Consider the following 18,898-nt stretch of genomic DNA (forward strand, 5'->3'; position numbering starts at 1 on the left):
TACTCTTGAACTTAGCTTCCCCCCTTCATTGTTTCCTTACTTAGAATCTGCCTACTTTTAAAATGTATTTTATGTGTATAGGTGTTTTGTTGTATGTCTGTCTGTGTACCACATGCGCGCCTGGTTCCTGCAATGGCCACAAGATGTAGGGTCCCCTGGGACTGGCGTTACAGATGGTTGGGAGACATCATGTGGGTGCTAGGATCAAACCTGGGTCCCCTGCCAAGTAGCAAGTGCTCTTAACCACAAACCATCTCTTTACTTCCCAACTTGCCTACTTTATAAGTCATCTTTAAATTCCTTTAGGGGGAATTTTCAAACAGAAAGGGAAAACTATGGTGTAGGGGAGTCAGAAGGGTAGTTACCCTGGGTGACCAGAAGGTGATCAGTGACCAGAGGGAACATTTGGGATTCTGGAATACTGACCAACCATTTCTTCAGCTGGATGCTTGTCACACAGGTATGTCTACTGTGACATCCCTGGACTAAGATCTTGCTCTTTGCATACAGGTTAAGCAATGACATGTGTTAACAATGAGGCCTGTGTACCTGAAGTGTTTACTCAGCCACATATCAGAAAATTTTCCTTTAATCCTCATACTTTGAGGTTACATTTACATGGGGAATCTAGTCTGAGGTTCAAAAAGTGAAGGAATGAGGCCAGAATTCCCAGGTCAATTTTCCTATCACACCATCCCTTTCCCCACTTCCCACTTCATTCTGTCTTCCCCGGGCTCAACCACCCAATCTGAGGTAGTGGTTAGGTGTAGAGGGAAAGGATCTCCTGAAGAGGCCCTGAGCAGCACCCTGGGCTAAGCCAGCTTGGGATGCTTTTGGTGGAGGCTAGGGACTGAACTGAGACTCCAGGTTCTCTTGGCTCTCTCCACAATTGCTCCTCCTCTGAGACGCACGCGATCTCTCGTAGGTCTTTCTCCTTTACAAGTCGATTTCATGGGGAAAAAACAAAAAACGAAACAAAAAACACCGCAAAAGACACAATCCTCTACCCCATCAGTTGTGTTTTTACTTGCAATGGCCACTTCTGAGCCTCCAAAGGGGAGACTCCATAGAGCGACTGACTAGCAGGGAGGAAGGTCCTCCCCAGCTGGAACAGATGGCCCTGCAGGTCAGCCAGCAAGCCCGACTGAGCTGAGTCAGCCCCTCCTCTCTCCGGGACTGGGGGACTTATTCCGACTGGGCAGAACCACAGTGAAGATTGCCCATTCCCATCCCCAGGGGAACTACCCTTCTTCAAGACACGGTTGGGGCTGGCTACACATGCAGGCGAGCCACGTGCTCAGGATGATGTTCTCACCGACAACTTTCTGCAAGCAAACATGGGAAAGGCGTGCAAGGCCAATTTTTATGCACATATGGAAAGAACTTCAATTCTGTGTCATAATGTAAAATTCGTGCATGACAGTGCCCAGGAGACAGGTCATCAGACCAATTTAGGGTGTTCCCCATAGTCCACAATAAAATTAGCACTGGGCCTCAGCATTCCTCTCTAGCCACTGCTTCCCAGGAGAAAACTGGACACTCCAATGCCCCTTCACAGTTAAAATTCCAACTTGAAGCAAACAGGTATCAACTGTGTTTCTGGAGAAACTGCACTGGGCAGATGAGGGGTGGGGTGGGTGGCCTTCCCTTCCCCTTCTCAGGGCAACTGGCTGACTATAGAGGGCATCCATGATCAGGCAGAAAGGGCTGACAAGATGGCAGCAGATAAAAGCACTTACTACCAAGCTTGAGGACCTGAGTTTTCTTTTAGTGTTTAAACTTTTTTTTTTTTTTTTTAAAGGATTAGGGATGAGCTCAATGGTAGAGCACTTGCCTAGCATATGTGAGGGCCTGGGTTCAATCCCTAGCATGACAACAAAATACTAAATATCTCAGCTAGGTATGGTGGTGCATGCTTTCAATCCCAGCAGAGGCCAGCCTGATCTACATAGTGTACTGCAGGCCAGCCAGGGCTACATAGTGAGACCCTGTCTCAAAAGTAATACAAAAAAATTGTTCTTAGATTTATTAATGTATATGAATGTTTTGTCTGCATATATGTATGTGCAGCATATGAATGGCTGGTGCCAGAGAAAGCCAGACGAAAGCGTTGATTCCCCTGGAAATGGAGTTACAGATGCACACACACACAAGAGGGGGGTGGGTGGGAATCAAGCAGAAACCCATGCTAGGATGTTCAGCAGAGTTCAGCAGTGTTTAGTAACATTGGTGTTAAAGAAGTACATAAATGATTTAAAGGAAGAAAACGGCAGATATGAGACACCAGAAAAAAAAAATTCCCATGAGTAATGACAACAATGTCTTTATGCCCCAGCATTTTAAACTGTGGGCCCTGATCCCATACAATGTCAGATAACTAAATGTGAGGGTCACAAATGCAACCTTTCAAAATGTGCAACAACCAAATGCTAACTCAGAATCAAAGGTAGAACAGCTCCAAGGCCATTCAGGCAATGCTTCCCTCTGACACACTGTGTGATGCCACTGTAGCCTGGGCTGTGAACACAAGTACACCTTGCCCAGTGCATGCTGTCCCGGCACACACCAACACCACTGCCTGAAACACTTCAGCTTAGGCCCAAGACCACTGTACACTGCCAACTGCACTGCTTTGTTTTCAAACTCTCCATAGTTTCCTGTCCTCAGTGTGAGGGCTAATTTTATATATATCACTTTGACAGAGGCTAGAGTCATGGGGGGCGGGGACGACTTCAATTGAATAAATGTCTCTAAACTGTGCTGTAGGTAGGCCTGTAGGGGATTTTCTTAGTGATTGAGGGAGGGCCCAGCCTGCCTTAGGGTTTCTATTGCTGTGAAGAGACATCATGACTATGACAACTCTTATAAAGGAAAACATTTAATTGGGGCTGGTTTACAGTTGGGAGGTTTAGTTCATTATCATCATGGTAGGAAGCATGGTAGCTTGCAGGCAGACATGGAGCTGGAGAAGGAGCTGAGAGTTCTACATCTTGATCCACAGGAAGCAAAAGTGGACTGTGTTCCACACTGGGCACAGCTTGAGATCTCAAAGCCCTCCCCTACAGTGATACACTTCCTCCAAGGCTACACCTCCTAATAGCGCCACTCCCTACAGTCAAAGATTCACACATACGAGTCTACTGGGGGGAGGGACGGAGCAATACCTATTGAAACCACAACACAGTCCATTGTGAGTGGGGCCATTCCTGGGTTCTAAAAGAAAGCAGGCTGAGCAAGCCAGTAAGCAGCACCCTCCATGGCCTCTGCATCAGCTCCTGCCTCCAGGTTCCTGCCCTGTCTTCCTTCAGTGATAGACTATGGATGTAGAAGCATAAACCCTTTCCTCCCCAACTTGCTTTTGGTCATGGTGTTTCATCATAGCAATAGCAACCCAAATGAAGACATCCAGAAACAACAGTTTAATTATGCCAAGCAAAGACTTTTAATATTTTCCTACCACCACTCCTCAGCATGTAAATATCAAATTAGTATATCTTTAAAATTGTGCCGGGAGGCGGTGGCACATACCTTTAATCCCAGCACTCAGGAGGCAGAACCAGGCGGATCTCTGAGTTCGAGGCCAGTCTGATCTATATAGAGAGATCCAGGACAGGCTCCAAAAACTACATCGAAAAACCCTGTCTTGAAAAACCAGTAAAATAAAATAAAATTGTACTGTGAGAATTTTTAAAATTACTGTTAAAGGGGGCTAGAGAGATGGCTCAGTGGTTAAGAGCACTGGTTGCTTTTCCGGAGGACATAGGTTAGATTCCCAATACCCATACAGTGGCTCAAGACTCAACAGCCTGTAACTTCCATTCCAGGGGACCTGATACCCCCTGGCTTCCATGGGAACCAGGCATGAATGTAGTATAGGCATACCTGCAGACAAAACATCTGGAAACAAAAATTTAAAAATTTACCATTTAAAGGGCCTAGTGCTTAAGGTGAAAGCATAAGGACCTGAGGTCAAATTTCCAGCATCCATGTAAAAAAGTTGGGCATGGCCACATGACCCTATAACACCAGTACTGGGAGGAGGAGACTGGTGGATCCTGAGAGCCCAGTGACTAGCCAGCCTACCCAGATGACAAGCTCTTGGTTCAACAAGTGACTGTTTCCAGGATATAAGGTAGAGAGTGAAAGAGGATGACACCCATACCTGCGTGTGTGTGCGAGAGCGCACGTGCATGCACATATATACATCACACTCACACCCCCCCAAACAAAAAAACCAGTAAGTTGCTGACTTTTGCTTCTTTTTCTTTTCTTTTCTTTTCTTTTTTTTTGTGTGTGTGTGTGGGTTGTCAAGACAGGGTTTCTCTGTAACCCTGGCTGTTCTGGAACTTTCTTTGTAGACCATGCTGGCCTTGAACTCAGAGATCCACGTGCCTCTGCCTCCTGGATTCTGGGATTAAAGGCATGGCCACTACACCCTGCTCAAGATTTAATTTTTTACATAAAAATAAACAGGCATACCCACCTGATTAGTATATAAATTTGCTCTTTTCTTTAATAAATGGTAAGACTAAAGAATTGTCTTTAATGTATTTATTATCAAATGCTTGATTTGCACACCAATTTTGTGAATCTGCACGCTTGGCTCCTTGCTTTCCTTTGTGGAAAGAGAATTGTACGACACAGATAAACCACAGAACCTGACTTTCAGGACCAACTTACACTTTTGTTTTTCTATGTGCACACACATAGAGATGGCTGTAGGCTGCCATGTGGGTGCTGGCAATCAACCCAGGTGATCTGCAAGAGCAGCCAATGCTCTTCACCACTGAGCCATCTCTCCAGCACCCATCTCTGTTTTCCTAGACAGATTCCTGGGGTCACACTTGGGTGGTCAGGCTTGCACAGCTAACACTTTAACTGCTAAGCCATCTCCCTAGTCCCCACTTTTTAATACAAAAAATACAGTTTTTAATACAAAAATTACACATGTAATTTTAAAAATTCAGAATACAAAAATCTATGTTAGTTTAAAACTCTTCTCTTCCAAGTGAAGCAGGTCAGGGGTGGGGTCTGGGTCCCGTGGAGGCTTCCGGAACTTGCTCTGAAGGAAAACTCGTGGCACACACAGGCCTTCCTTTTTATTCACTGTTTCTCGAAACACATACTCATTCGCCACTTCTTCGTAACCTGCGTCCACAAAGAGCTGCGCCAGGAATTCTAGGAGGCAAGCAGTGGTGAGCTCTGAGGGGTGAGGACTGAGATGGGCTACAGAGGTTTTGTTTTTTTCTGTAATAAAAACCTCAATGCTAAACTTTTCCATTTGTTTTTAGACTTTTCTTCTTTGATTTTCCCCCCTCTTGAGACAAGATTGTACTTTACATCTCTGGCTGGCCTGAGATTTTTAATGCTTCTGCCCCAGCTTCCCAGTGCTGGGTATACAGGCCTGTGCTAGCAGGCCAGGCTTTCTTCCTGTTTTAAAGACAAACACATTCCTACTTCTCATGGTCTTGAGACCCGAGCAGAACCCTCCAATTGAAGCAGCAACAAAGGTGTACCTACCTTGGCTTGTCCATGTGTCAGCAAATACAAAAGTCTGACTGGAAAGAAACATCGCCCAGGCCAGCTATGGAGAAGACTGCACACACTCAACTTGTTTACAGAAAGGAAGGATATTTGTGCCCAGAATTGGGGGGAATCTCCTGGGATAACTTCACCCCAGCAAAACATCACACAGATAAATGGAGTAAATGAGTAGAACCAAGAGCACACATGGAGTCCTCCTCAGGGCGTTACTGCGCAGGCAGGCTGTGCTCTGGAGCACTGTGCAGATACCACTGGGGCTTCCTGATGACTTCTAATGGGTTTATCCAGATGTGGCCATGTCAGAAACCTTAGAGTCGTCTTCATTTTCACCCGGCACTAGATATTTGACTGTAAACACTCATTTTTTAGTTTAATATCTAAAACAGTATTTTAAGAAATTAAATGTAAGTTGGGTGGCATATGCCTATGAGGCAAAGACAGAACTGCTGTGAGGTTAAGGACAGCCTGGGCTACAGACTGATATTTAAAAAAAAAAAACAAACTAAAAAATATGGAGCTAGAGAGATGGTTCAGCAGTTAAGAGTGCCTGTTGTTCTTGTGGAAGACTCAGGTTCGGTTTCTGTGGTGGCTAACAACTATCCATGACTTCAGGCCCGGGGATGACACCCTCTTCTGACCTCCATACACCCCAGGCACATGCATGATGCACACACTCACAATACAGGCAACACATATACATATAAAGTAAAAATCAAAAAACCTAAAAACAAACGAACAAATACCCTAACCCTAAAACCAAAAAGTAAAAGAACCAGGGATACAGCTGAGGGTAGAACATTCACCTAGCATGCCTGAAGCTCTGGGTTCAAGCCTTAGCATTCCAAAATGAGCAAACCCCTCCAAACCCACAGAGCTAGAAAAAGATAAAGGATCTTTTACTCCAGATTACTAGTTAGACCTAAAACCAATGTTTCAAACACTTAAAAATTGAAAGGATATTCGGTATTTACTGATCCAAAAGGCCTTTTCAAGTATTTTCTATTATTATCTTGATGTGCCATATATTATGTGTTCATGTGTATGTGCATCTGTGTGCAATAGCACACACACACACACACACACACACACACACACACACACACATATAAAGAGGCTAGAGGTCAATGTTTCTTCTACTGTATTTTCCACTTTAAAAAAAAAATGTATGTTTTTATTTATGTTCACGGACCTTTTGTCTGTATTTGCATCACATGCATGCCTGGTGCCCACAGAGATGCAAAGAGCCTCTGGAAATGAAGTTACAGACCTCATTTGTAAGCTGCTATATGGCTGCTAGGATCAAATCCAGGTCCTCTGAAAGAGCTAACAGTGCCCTTAACCACTGAGCCATCTCTCCAGCCTTCCACCTTGTCTTTTTTTTTTTTTTTTTTTTTTTGGCTGAGACAGGTTCACTCTTATACAGTCCTGTCTGTCCTTGTCTACCATACTTTTTGAGACAAGATTTCTCACCAACCTGGCATTTGCAACAAAACCAGCTGACCAGTAGGCTCTAGGGATTTCTACTCTCTCTGTCTTCCAAGCATCAGGATTACAGGGACATGCCTCCACACCTGGCTTTTCACGTGGGTGCTGGGGGCTGCAGCAAACTTTACTCAGCCATCCTCTCAGTTACAACCATTTATGGAGACAAGGTCTCACGTAGCCCAGGAACTAGCTAAGGGTGAGAAGGACCTTGAACTACTGTTTATTTTCTGTGTATGAGTGTTTGTCTGCATGAAGTATGTGCACCATGTGCACACCTGGTGCCCACATGGGTCAGAGCAGGTGTTGGATCCCCATCCCCAGGAACTAGACTTACATGGTTGAGCCACCATGTGGGTGTGGGGAACAGAACCAGTTCTCAGCAAGTACAAGTGTTCTGAACTGCTGAATCATTTCTCCAGCTGGACTTTTAACTCTTGATCGTCCTGCTTCTGCCTCTGGATTGCTAAGACTTGTAGGTGACCATCCCAGTTTATGCAGTGCGGGCAACTGAACCCAGAATCTGACCCATGCTAGGTCAGCACTCTACCAACTGAGCTACCTTCTCAGTATTCTTTGATAGCAAATTCGTCTATTTGAAAACAGATCCAATCACTTTTATTCAAGAAGGATTTTTGCCTTTGGTCTGGGAAAGTAACCTCAGTCATCATGCTCAGCTCCATGTGACATGTCTGAGGCCTGTCTACTCTCCCAGACTCACTCACTAGCTACCATCAGCAGAGGCCTTCAAGCTCCCACAGGCCAGAGCTGGGTCTATGTCTCAGCAGGTACGGGGAGGGAAAGTGGTGTGCATCAGGACTCACTCTAAGAACTTGGGACTTGAGTTAGCATGGCCACATAGCTGCCCAAGCAGGACCCCACCGATGACAGTCAAGTGAGCAGAGACAGAGAATGAAACACTAAGGAGATACTCCATTCCTCTTACCATCAGTGAAAAAATAGGATCTGGTTCCATCTTGTCTGACATAAAAATTTTCTCCAAGTTTGCTTCCAGCTTTAAACCTGAGCATGGCATGGTCATGCAGCCCATAGTCACGGAAGAGGACACTTCTGCCTGGTTTTAATACCTACAAAAGTAAAGCAGGCTGCACATAACTACAGAGGAGCTCAGTCAAATAAAATACAATCCAATGATGTTAGAGATTAAAACAGACCTGTGGCAGTTAGGAAAGAAGGCATATAAGATACTTTTAATATGATCAGTTGCTTTTAAAACATGTTAGGTATAGTGGTACACACCTGTAATCCCAGTACTCACGAGGCTGAGGCAGGAGGATCATTCTGAGTTTGAGACTGGCCTACACAATGAGTACCTGGCTACATAGCAAGGGGACCCAGTCTCAAAAAAACAAAAATAAAAAATAAAGTGCCTTAGAAGTAATTTTTTGGATGTAATGGACCACAGTACAGTTTCAGACCCCACATAAAAGTAATAACATAAGACACACTCTGCCTTCTACAAGGCATGAGCCATCTCCTTCATTAGACTGAGTTTCCAGTATCTGCTTTTGACAATTACCTCTGCAGGGCTCCGTGAGACTCCCTACTGGGTCCCAACACTGACCCCTCCTCTCAGGGGCTGGGCTCTGGCCTGACCACCTGCTCTTTGTATCAGGAAGTCTACACCGTGGGAAGAATAAGGAAAGCCATCCTTTCCTCAGAGCCTGTCTTCTACCTGTGCTTCAGTGTGCACCCATCTCCTCTACACCCCAAGAGGCAGGCGTTCCACAGACCACACTACCTCACGGAGCACAGAGCACGCCACCTTTTGTGACAGGTTTTGTCTCCTTTGGAAAAGCGTGTGCTGATACACTTGCATAGTCACACCCTCCCCCAGCCCACTGTGTTTTTTGAGATAGGGTCTTGTTATATATATAGCCTCGGCTGGCCTGGTAACTAATTGCTTTGTAGCCCAGGCTGATCTTGAACTTGTAGAAATTATCCTGCCTTACTTTCCTGGGTGCTGCAATTACAGGTGTTTGTCACCATACCAATGGTGCAAAGAAAAACAGTTGAGAAATTTCATTAGCAGGTGACTCAATCTTCATTTGAGAAGGAAGGAAAGGCTGTGTGAGGCAGTGAGGAGGGCGCTCCCTGAGACAGATGGGCATCTGTGCTCACATGCCAGCTTTCCCTCAATTCGCTGAGTCGCCCAATGCCTTCTCTGCTCACAGCACTATGTAGTTCAGCACACATTCCTGTGTCATGTATTGTCCCGCCTACGAGCCCCAAAAGCAGCTGGTGAGCCATCACTCTGCCCACTTTTCAGTAAGGCCCAGAATAAATGTAGTAAGTTACTTGTTGAGATCGTAAGGGCAAGTGAGTGGCACAAAGGAGACCCAAACTCCAGTGTTCTCCCACAGATCGTCATTCTGTTTAGGGAATGAGAGAATTCAACTTCTTGGTTGCTTTTCAAATTGAATTCTGTGACTTAAGAAGCCTGTCTGGTGTTGGCACCATAGAGTAATGAGATCGATGGCAGGAAGCTTATGCCCTGGACTGTTCACACTGGGCTTCACCTAGGCTGGTGTCATGTCAGCAGAGCCTGAAGATGGCTTCTTTCTCTAGTACTTTCCCAACAAAACACACAATTTTAAATTAAGCAGCCAATCACCATAATGGCAGTGAGGGAGTAACCAGGGACTGGGCTAGAAAGTCATTGTGGCTTGGCTGAAAAAAGATCTCTAATGGAGATGAAAAATAGGAGGCATACTCAAATAGAATTTGTCACTAAAGGAAATTGTGCCCTGGGACAGCGCAAGAAATTTTTTTTTTTTTTTACAAATGTGACATGTCATACCTCCTAAAATATAGGTGACATACTATTTATTTCTATAAAAAGTTCAAGCCGGGCGGTGGTGGCGCACGCCTTTAATCCCAGCACTCGGGAGGCAGAGCCAGGCGGATCTCTGTGAGTTCGAGGCCAGCCTGGGCTACCAAGTGGGCTCCAGGACAGGCACCAAAACTACACAGAGAAACCCTGTCTCGAAAAACCAAAAAAAAAAAAAAAAAAAAAAATTCAGAAGAGGCTGATCTGTGAAGAGAGGGTTGGGGGCATTATGGAGCTCAGAGATACTGGAGGCATTCGGTGTCTATACTCATTATAGCATGTATGAGGTGGTATACTCACTAAAAGCACAAGAAAAAGCCTCCAATGGTATACTTAAAATCGGGGCCTTAGCTCATGAGCACTACAGCTTAGGAGGGTGGAAAGTACAGACAACACAAGTAGGCTGTGAGCTCTGAGTGGAACCTGCTGCTCCACAGGCTAGATGACCACCAATGACCCATTACCTGCCCATAGGTTCCTCGCCCCTCCTGCCTCTACCCACCAAAAGAAATTCCTTATCTAGAGTTCACAGGTCCCAAAGAGCTCAAAGGGCTGTAAATTTCAAGTGGAAAAATCAAGGTACACCTTTATTTTGACTTCTCATGGGAACATTGCATTCCTTTAATTATGAAAGCTGTGTACTACATTAAGAATCTGGATGGTAACTAATGAAAATCACAAATATTCTTGTATCACGGGACAGTTCTTTTTGCAATTTTAGGCAGGGTTTTACAATGTAGCCATGGGTGGCCTGATCTCACTATAGAGACTGGCCTCAAACTCACAGAGATCCATCTGCCTCGGAACATTTCTTTCTTTCATGCTCTGTTCTCACATAAACCTGGTATCTATGGAGGCCAGTTTTCCCTCCAAGCCAGGCTGTGCTCTCTCCCATCATGCACAGGGCTTAGTGTCATCCCTGCTACGTCCTGTGCATCCTTCCTCCTCTCTATACTTCCTCTCTTTCCCTGTCAAATCACTTACTATCCCGTTACTCTTGCCTATTCATTCCAGGGTTACTTGGCGGCACTCTTCAAGGACGGTACCTTCCGTCTTGCCTTACTCTAAATGCTAGTCTATTTTTAATCCTAGCTAATTTCAATAGACAAGTAGATTATCCTTCCAATTGTGCTGGTGTGTGTGTGTGTGTGTGTGTGTGTGTGTGTGTGTGTGTACGTACACGTGTGTACGCACATGTTCCTGTGCTTGAATGTAGGTATGTGTATGAGAATCAGAGGGCAACCTCAGGAGCTGGTCTCTCACTGTTCACACCAAGCTAGCTGCTCTTCAACCTTCCAGCATTTTCCCGTGTCTGCTCCCACCTCACCACAGGAGTACTGGGATTTCAGACAAGCACCACCAGCTTTACATGGGCTCTGGGAATCGAACTGAGGTCCTCATGATGGATGGCAAGCCCTTTACTTGTTGAGCCATCTCTTCAGCCCCTATGCTGGCCTCTTTGTCATGTCAATTCCCCCTCACACTTACTTACATGTGTGTGAATGTGTGCATGGGGTCGGAGGGCAGCGTAAGGGTTGGTTTTCTCCTCCAGGGACTGAACTCAGGCCATCAGACTCAGCGGCAAGCATTTTTACTCACTGAGCCATCTTGCTGGCCTCCCTTTGGCTTCTCTCTCCTCCACCTGTCTAGGAACCACTTTATTCCCACAGTGAAGTCTTACTGCTCTGGCAACACGAAGTAGAGCACCCCACCCACGCAACGCCAGGCAAGCCACTCTCTGCTCCTTCTGTCTTTCTTAGCATGCTCTCTCTTTTTCTCATCACCTATTTCTAGTAATCCTTCACTCTCACTTTGGTGCCTTTTTTCTGTCTAGCTTAAGTCCCATGTCCATTTGTGGGCATATTCTGGGTTCTCACCTGCTCAGATATCCAGGGACAGAATGGAGTTGAGGAGGAACAAAAGAAAACTTTGTGAAACTCACAGGCAGAGATAAACCAGTGTGGTGCTGTGGAATAATCCTTTTGTACACTGTTGTAGGGGCCCACAAAGGCTCCCTAGTAAGCCCTTACTCAAGGTCAGAATCAGAGTTTGCTTTACCTAGCAGGGCTGCATAATAGGATGATTTGGGTAGGGGTGTGGTTACCAGGTGTTTTGAAGGGTCTACACTTGGCTGCATACTGTGCTTTGATCTTGAAAGGGGAGGCCTTTTGCTTCTCCCCTTGGCAGTGTATAAAAAGCCCATTAGAATAAACCTTGAGGCAGCTGGGGATGCCCACGGCCCTCCCAAAGCTATCCTATGTCTTGTCTTTCTCTCTGGCTATCTAATTCTATTCCTATCTAATACTTCCTTATTCTTCTCTTCTCCCTGCAAGAACCCTTCAACAGGACAGAGCTGAACTCCTACATACTGTGAATATGTATTATATTCATTGGTTTAATAAAAGAGCCAATTGGCCAACAGCTATGCAGGAAGAGGTTAGGCAGGTGAGCCAGACTTCGAGAATGCTAGGAAGTAGGGTAGAGTCGTCAGCCAGATGCAAAGAAAGCGGAGATAAGCAGGCTATGCTAAAAAAACATACTGCCATGTGGTAAAGTGTAGTTAAGAAATATGAGTTAATTTAAAAGAACTTGTTAGTAACAAGCCTAAGCTATCAGCTGAGCATTTATAATTAATAGGTCTCTGAGTGGTTATTTGGGAGTGGGCTTGTGGGACAGAAACCCCCACCTACAGTGTGGTAGAAGTATACATTTTAAAATATACTACTTTGGAGGAGAATAATTCCCTAACAGTTTTCCAATGTTTTGAAACCTTTATCTCCCTGCATATAACATTTAAAACTAGGGTGTAGCATGAATCTTAAAAGTTCTTATTAATAAAATCAAACCTGAGGCCAGTTATTGGGGTCAATGCTGGTAGATCAGAGAGACAGAACAAGCCACAGCTATCTCACCTCGCCGGATCCTTAGCTGGTCTTGTCTCCTCAGACTGGAGGCCTCTGAGTCCTCATCCGGAATGGGTCTCAGCTGAATTACTGCTCAAAAGCCTGAATGCTTAACCAGCCAAAATGCTTCTAGTTTCTGGTCCTCACGCCTTATATATCTTTCTGCTTTCTACCACCACTCTCTGGGATTAAAGGCTGGCTTTCTGGGATTAAAGGTGTGTGTCACCATGCTTGGCTATTTCCAATGTGGCCTTGAACTCACAGAGATCCAGAGGGATTTCTATCTCTGGAATGCTAGGATTAAAGGTGTGAGTGCCACCATTTTCTAGCCTTTGTATTTAGTGGCTGTCTGTTCTCTGACCCCAGATAAATTTATTAGAGTACACAATATTTTGGGGAACACAATACCACCACACTAGGGTTAAGGGCTGGAGAGATGGCTCAGTGGGAACACTGGTTGCTCTTGTAGAAGACCTGGGTTTAATTCCCAGCACCCACATGGTGGTTCACAATCACCCATAATTCTAGTTCCAGGGGACCTGATGCCCCTTTTCCGACCTCCTTAGGCACCAGGCATGCACACGGTGCACATATATACACAAAGGCAAAATACACATAAAATAAAAATCAAAACAAGGTTGAAGCATTAATACACACTGCCAAGTGACACTCTTTTATCCAGCATCATTTTCAACTCGCTGGCTGCCCTCTCTATCCTCTAAAATCAGTTTGTACACTCTGGTACTTAACTGCCCCACCCTCCATGCTGTACACGCATCACTCATCTTTCTTTCAAACTTACTTATACCTGTGGATTTTCAACTAACTTACATATTTTAACTAAGGTGCTGAGTGGGGCTTAGTTAGCATTTGCTGTCTTTCTGGACCTTAGTTCAGTTCTCAACATACTCATCAGGCTACTCTCAATCATCTGTAACTCCAGTTCCAGGGGATCTAACACCCTCCCCTGGCCTCCATGGGCATCCACACACATAAAGCATCCTCTCACACAGACAATCTTAAAAGAGAGAAAGTGCTGGGTGAAGGTTCATGCCTGTAATCGCAGCACTTGAAAGCTGCAGCACAAATTTAAGTTTTTGGTCAGTCTGAGCTACAGTGTGACAACAATGAAAAGCCAGAGAGTATATAACGCTAAGTGTTGTGCTGAACTCCTGTAGTCCTAGTGCTCGGGAGGCTGAGGCAGGAAAATTGAGGCTTCCTTGGAGTACAGAGCAAGACCCAAGTTTATTAATTAATTTTAAAAAAGAGAGACTGTAACAATGGCATATGAACACAAGTAAGAAGCTTAAAATTTCTATATAAAGTCCAACATTTCATCAGCATGGTGGCACATGAATGTAATTCCCAGTCAGGAGGCAGAGGCAGGAGGACTGTTCAAAGTTTGAGGCTAACCTAGTCCATGTATGAAGTTCCAGCCTGAAAGAGGTATATTGTAAGATCTTGTTTGAAAAAAACAATTTTTTTTCCTTTTTTCTTTTCTAGAGACAAGGTTTCTCTGTGTAGCTTTGGTGCCTGTCCTGGATCTCGCTCTGTAGACCAGGCTGGCCTTGAACTCACAGAGATCCACATGGCTCTGCCTCTCGAGTGTTGGGATTAAAGGTGTGCACTGCTACTGCCTGGCTCAAAAACAAATTTTTTTTTTTAAAATAAAGTTGAACAATTTGAAAAGCCTCGATATATAAATGTTGATCAAGCTGCTTTTAGTTAGGTGTGAGCCTCTGCCATGAAAGTCTGGGTCAAAATATAATCTGCCCTCAGTTTATTTTCTAATTGTTTTTAAATTCCTATTCTACCTTTTAAAAAATTCAGTGTTTGAAGGCTGGGCGGTGGTAACGCACGCCTTTAATCCCAGCACTCCCGAGGCAGAGGCAGACAGATCTTTGTGAATTCAATGTCAGCCTGGTCTACAGAGCAAGATCCAGGAAAGGTGCAAAGCTACACAAGAAACCCTGTCTCGAAAAACCAAAACAAATAAAAAAAAAAAAATCAGTGTTTGAAGCAGGGCCTCTCACATGCCCAGTAAGGGCTGAGATATGCCCCCAAGCCCCTCACTCCCCTTTTAAAGCCCTACTGTGTGAATTAATGTAAGATATCTAAGTCTTCTACTCAAACCAATGACTATTGAGAGTGATTAAAAAAAAATAATAAGTGCTCAGGCTTTTAGGTTAAAATGCTTGAGAAGATTCCTTTGTGTGCATGTACATGTGTGTTTTGTCTTACCACATAGCTCAGGCTGGCTTCAAATGGAGAATCCTCCTGCCTTAGCCTCCTGAGTGCTGAAAACACAAGCATGTGCCACCATGCCTATCAGAATTACCATTTTATTTTATTTTATTTTTTTGAGACAGGGTTTCTCTGTGTAGTTTTGCGCCTTTCCTGGAACTCCCTCTGTAGTCCAGGCTGGCCTCGAACTCAGAGATCCGCCTGCCTCTGCCTCCCGAGTGCTGGGATTAAAGGTGTGCGCCACCACCACCTGGCTAGAATTTACCATTTTAAACGACTGATTTCATTGACTCTTAAGAGTTAACTGATACGGTGACTACAGTATCTACATGAATACTCCCACTGAGGTTCTCCAAAGCAGTGATATCACTCACTTATATTCTCAGCTTTAGCACTAAGAGGAAACTGAGGCTCAGAGATAGGTGCTACAGCTTGTCTTGAATCATGTGACTTAACAGGTGAAGCTTTTTTAGTTCTTCTTTTTTTAGAGACATAGTGTAAAATAACCCAGGCTAGCTTCAAATTTGCTCTATACATGAGAACAATCTTGAAATCTTGATCTTCCTGAGGCTGAAGGTATAAGCCAGCATACTGGCTTGTTTTCAGTCTATAGCTCAAGCTGATCTTGAACTCACAATGTAGGTGAGGCTGGCCTTGAACTCATGGCAATCCTCCTACCTGAGTCTCAGGTACTAGGATTATAGGCATGCTATAGCAGCGTTCTGGTGGCCATAGCAGTTCAGGTCCTGCCGTCCTAACAAGAACATTGATGGTAGTAGAAATGTAACAACAGCTGGCTTCGAGGACACTTAGCAGAGTGCAAGCACTGTGCCTGGCACACATCATACATCTTCTCAATCTTCCTCAACTGCTTCCATTTCAGAAGCATTATCCCAACATTTTTCAGGTATAGAAACAGGCTTGGAGGTAAAGGAACCCAGCTTAGAATCTAGGCCTTTGACTGTCTTCTCCACTAGTCACATGTCCCCTCACCTTATGGATCCCAAGTAACTGCAACATCTTCCTTGCTCTGGGGCTGGCTATGTTCTGAAGTGCAGCCATGGCACTGCACAAACCCAGAGCTAATGTGGCTGCTTTATGCCAGTGAATCCCTCCTCCTATACTGGCCACAGTCTACCCATTGAAAATGGGAAGATGCTGGACTGCAGTACACAAGCCTTACAGAGGAGGAGGCAAGGGAGCCTGAGGGGCCAACCCTCAAGTACAGACATCAAATCACTAACCTTTTTTTTTTTTCTTTCTATTTTTATTTTTCTGAGACAGGGTTTCTCTGTGTAGTTTTGGTGCCTGTCCTGGATCTCACTCTGTAGACCAGGCTGGCCTTGAACTCACAGAGATCCACCCGGCTCTACCTCCCGGGTGCTGGGATTAAAGGCGTGCACCACCACTGCCTAGCTGGCCAAATCACTAACCTTGTACACATTTAGTAAGACAAGGTGCATCTTCTCAGGGTGAACAGCTGAGAGCACAAAGATCAATGTGACAGCATCCACAGACTCTGGTGGGATATGGTCAAGGAGGTCATCTTTAGTGAGGTCACACTGGAATACTTTGCATCTCTCTGTGTTATATAAAGGATTTTGCTAGAAAGGGGAAAACCAGAAAGAACTTAGGATTTGAATTAACCATCCTGCTGATACATGTATGAACATGTAGCACTGAAGAAAGATCCCGTCTCTACTTGTTTACTGCTACATATAATTGTTTTTTTGCTCTTTTTATCTTTAGGGGGGCTGCCACCCAGCTCCAAATAAATCACACACAGGCTTATTCTTAATTCTTAATATAAATGCCCAACCTTAGCATGGCTTGTTTCTTGCCAGCTTTCTTTAACTTAAATTAAATTATCCATCTACCTTTTGCCTCTGGGCTTTTCCTATTCTCTTACTCTGTAAATCTTACTCTTCCTCCATGGCTTGCTGTGTGGCTGGGTGGCTGGCCCCTGATGTCCTCCTCCTTCTCTGGCTCCTAGCTCTCTCCTCCCAGTTTTCTCCCTCTATACATTCTCTCTGCCTGCCAGCCCCGTCTATCCTTTCTCCTGCCTTGCTATTGGCTGTTCAGTTCTTTATTAGATCATCAGGTGTTTTAGACAAACACAGTAACACAGCTTCACAGAGTTAAACAACTGCAACATAAACAAAAGTAACACACCTTAAAATAACTTTCTACAACACAGAATGGTCATTTGTTACTGGGGAAGTAATATTCAACACTGCTACAGGGAGCAAGGCAGCATTTCAGCAAACTCTTTTTAACTGAGGGCAGAATATAGTCTACCACTTATTTAAAACCAAGCATTTCAGAGGCCTGTTCCTCCTAAAGGATAACACAAAGTCAGCAGCTGCTTCCTAACCCTCCTTTGGTTATCCCTGATGAGCCCAGACTCTAGGAGAAGTTCTTCCACTTCACCCTACTGGGATGCCCCCAGAGTTCTTATGTGGCAGATTTCTCCAGAGATAAAAGATTCAAGATCCTAATCTACCTTTCTTTCTAACAAGTGTACTCCTGGAGCATTTTGGTTGGTTGATAGGCTCCAGTATGAGTATTAGAGAGGAGGAGAATAAGCTTTTTTTAATTGTGTAAACAGGGACCTCAATAAATTAATATACAAGGCTACTGGGTGGGAATATTTAGTATTAAAAAAAGATTCATTTTATTTATGTTTATGTATGTACATGTGCATACAGGTGCCCTCAGAGGCCAATCCACAGGCTGGAGAGGTGGCTCAGCAGTAAAGAACGCATGCTGTCTTCCAGAGGACCCTGATTCAACTCCCACTAACCACAATGGCAGATCATAACTACCAATAACTCCAGCTACAGGGGATCTGACACACCTTGCACATACCCACATGCAAAAATATACACACTACACATAATTTAATATAAAAATAGATCTTAAAAAATCTAAAAGAACATTAAAATGTTATAAACATTAAAATGTTAAAGACAGATAACATGAAAAGTAAGATAGGTAATGTGAGGGATGGAAATTATAAAGACTAAAATTTAAGTGCCCAAAATAAAAAAAATAAAAAAATTACAAAATAAATTCATAACAGAAATAAACCATTTTTCAAATAAGTTTATTGGAGGAATATCTCTCTTAGAAACAGTGAGCTTGATGACAAGACAATAGAAATAATATGAATTAAAAATGAAAACAAAATTAAAAGAGGGAACCCCACAGTTAATAGTGTGTATGTGTGTGTGTATGTGTGTGTGTGTTTGTAAGTGTATAGTGGGAGCAGCCAATGGCATAAAGTACTTGTAACTGGATTCCCTAGAGGAAGAAGAAAGAATAAGAACTCAAGAAATTAACTGAAGTATGATCAGATTTTTTTCCAGATTAAAAAACATAACAAAACAATAAACAATTATCTAAATGGCAGGAGTAAAGAATTCTTACACATAAAACCTTATTACCTCAAAAAGCAAAAGGTAATAAATAGATTTGATATGCCAAATATGGTGGCACACACTTGTAATCCCAGCACTTGGGAGGCTATGGCAGGAGGATCAACAGTTTCACCTGCCTCGGCCTGGGCTATATAAAAAAAAAAAAAAAAAAAAAAGACATAATTAAATCCTGTGTTAGGAAAAGGCTACCTACCATTAATAATGTTGAATGGGCAAAAAAAGAGATGCTTGCAATATATGTATCATAACATTCTATATATTCTAAAAGTAAGAAATGACAAGTCAACAGAAAAACAGGCAACAGTTATGAACAGATACTTCTTACTGTGATGTAAGTTCTGCACAGGTGGGAACTTGCCTCTTGCTCACTGCTTACCCCCAGTGCTTTGGACAGCAACTGGAATACAGCAAGCTCTCAATAAACACATGCAGAA

General features: G+C 43.9%; 1 protein-coding gene across 10 annotated transcripts in view; it reads right to left on the bottom strand.

Moving 5' to 3' along the window:
- Positions 1–18,898, bottom strand: part of Mettl6 (methyltransferase 6, tRNA N3-cytidine) — a 53,213-nt gene that overhangs the window by 31,407 nt on the left and 2,908 nt on the right. For 2 of the 10 annotated variants that reach the window (XM_076544232.1, XM_042284570.2), the window contains exons 3-4: positions 16,458–16,628; positions 7,973–8,114 (exon numbers count right to left, since the gene is read on the bottom strand). In XM_076544232.1, the coding sequence (XP_076400347.1) occupies positions 7,973–8,114; positions 16,458–16,628 (313 nt within the window). Of the gene's footprint in view, positions 1–2,862; positions 3,898–4,536; positions 5,179–7,972; positions 8,115–10,042; positions 16,091–16,457; positions 16,629–18,898 lie in introns of those variants that run through there. The other 8 variants (XM_076544234.1, XM_042284568.2, XM_076544231.1 and 5 more) reach the window with 7 other exon arrangements.

This window comes from Peromyscus maniculatus, chromosome 9, assembly GCF_049852395.1.
Source record: "Peromyscus maniculatus bairdii isolate BWxNUB_F1_BW_parent chromosome 9, HU_Pman_BW_mat_3.1, whole genome shotgun sequence".
NCBI lineage: Eukaryota > Metazoa > Chordata > Mammalia > Rodentia > Cricetidae > Peromyscus > Peromyscus maniculatus.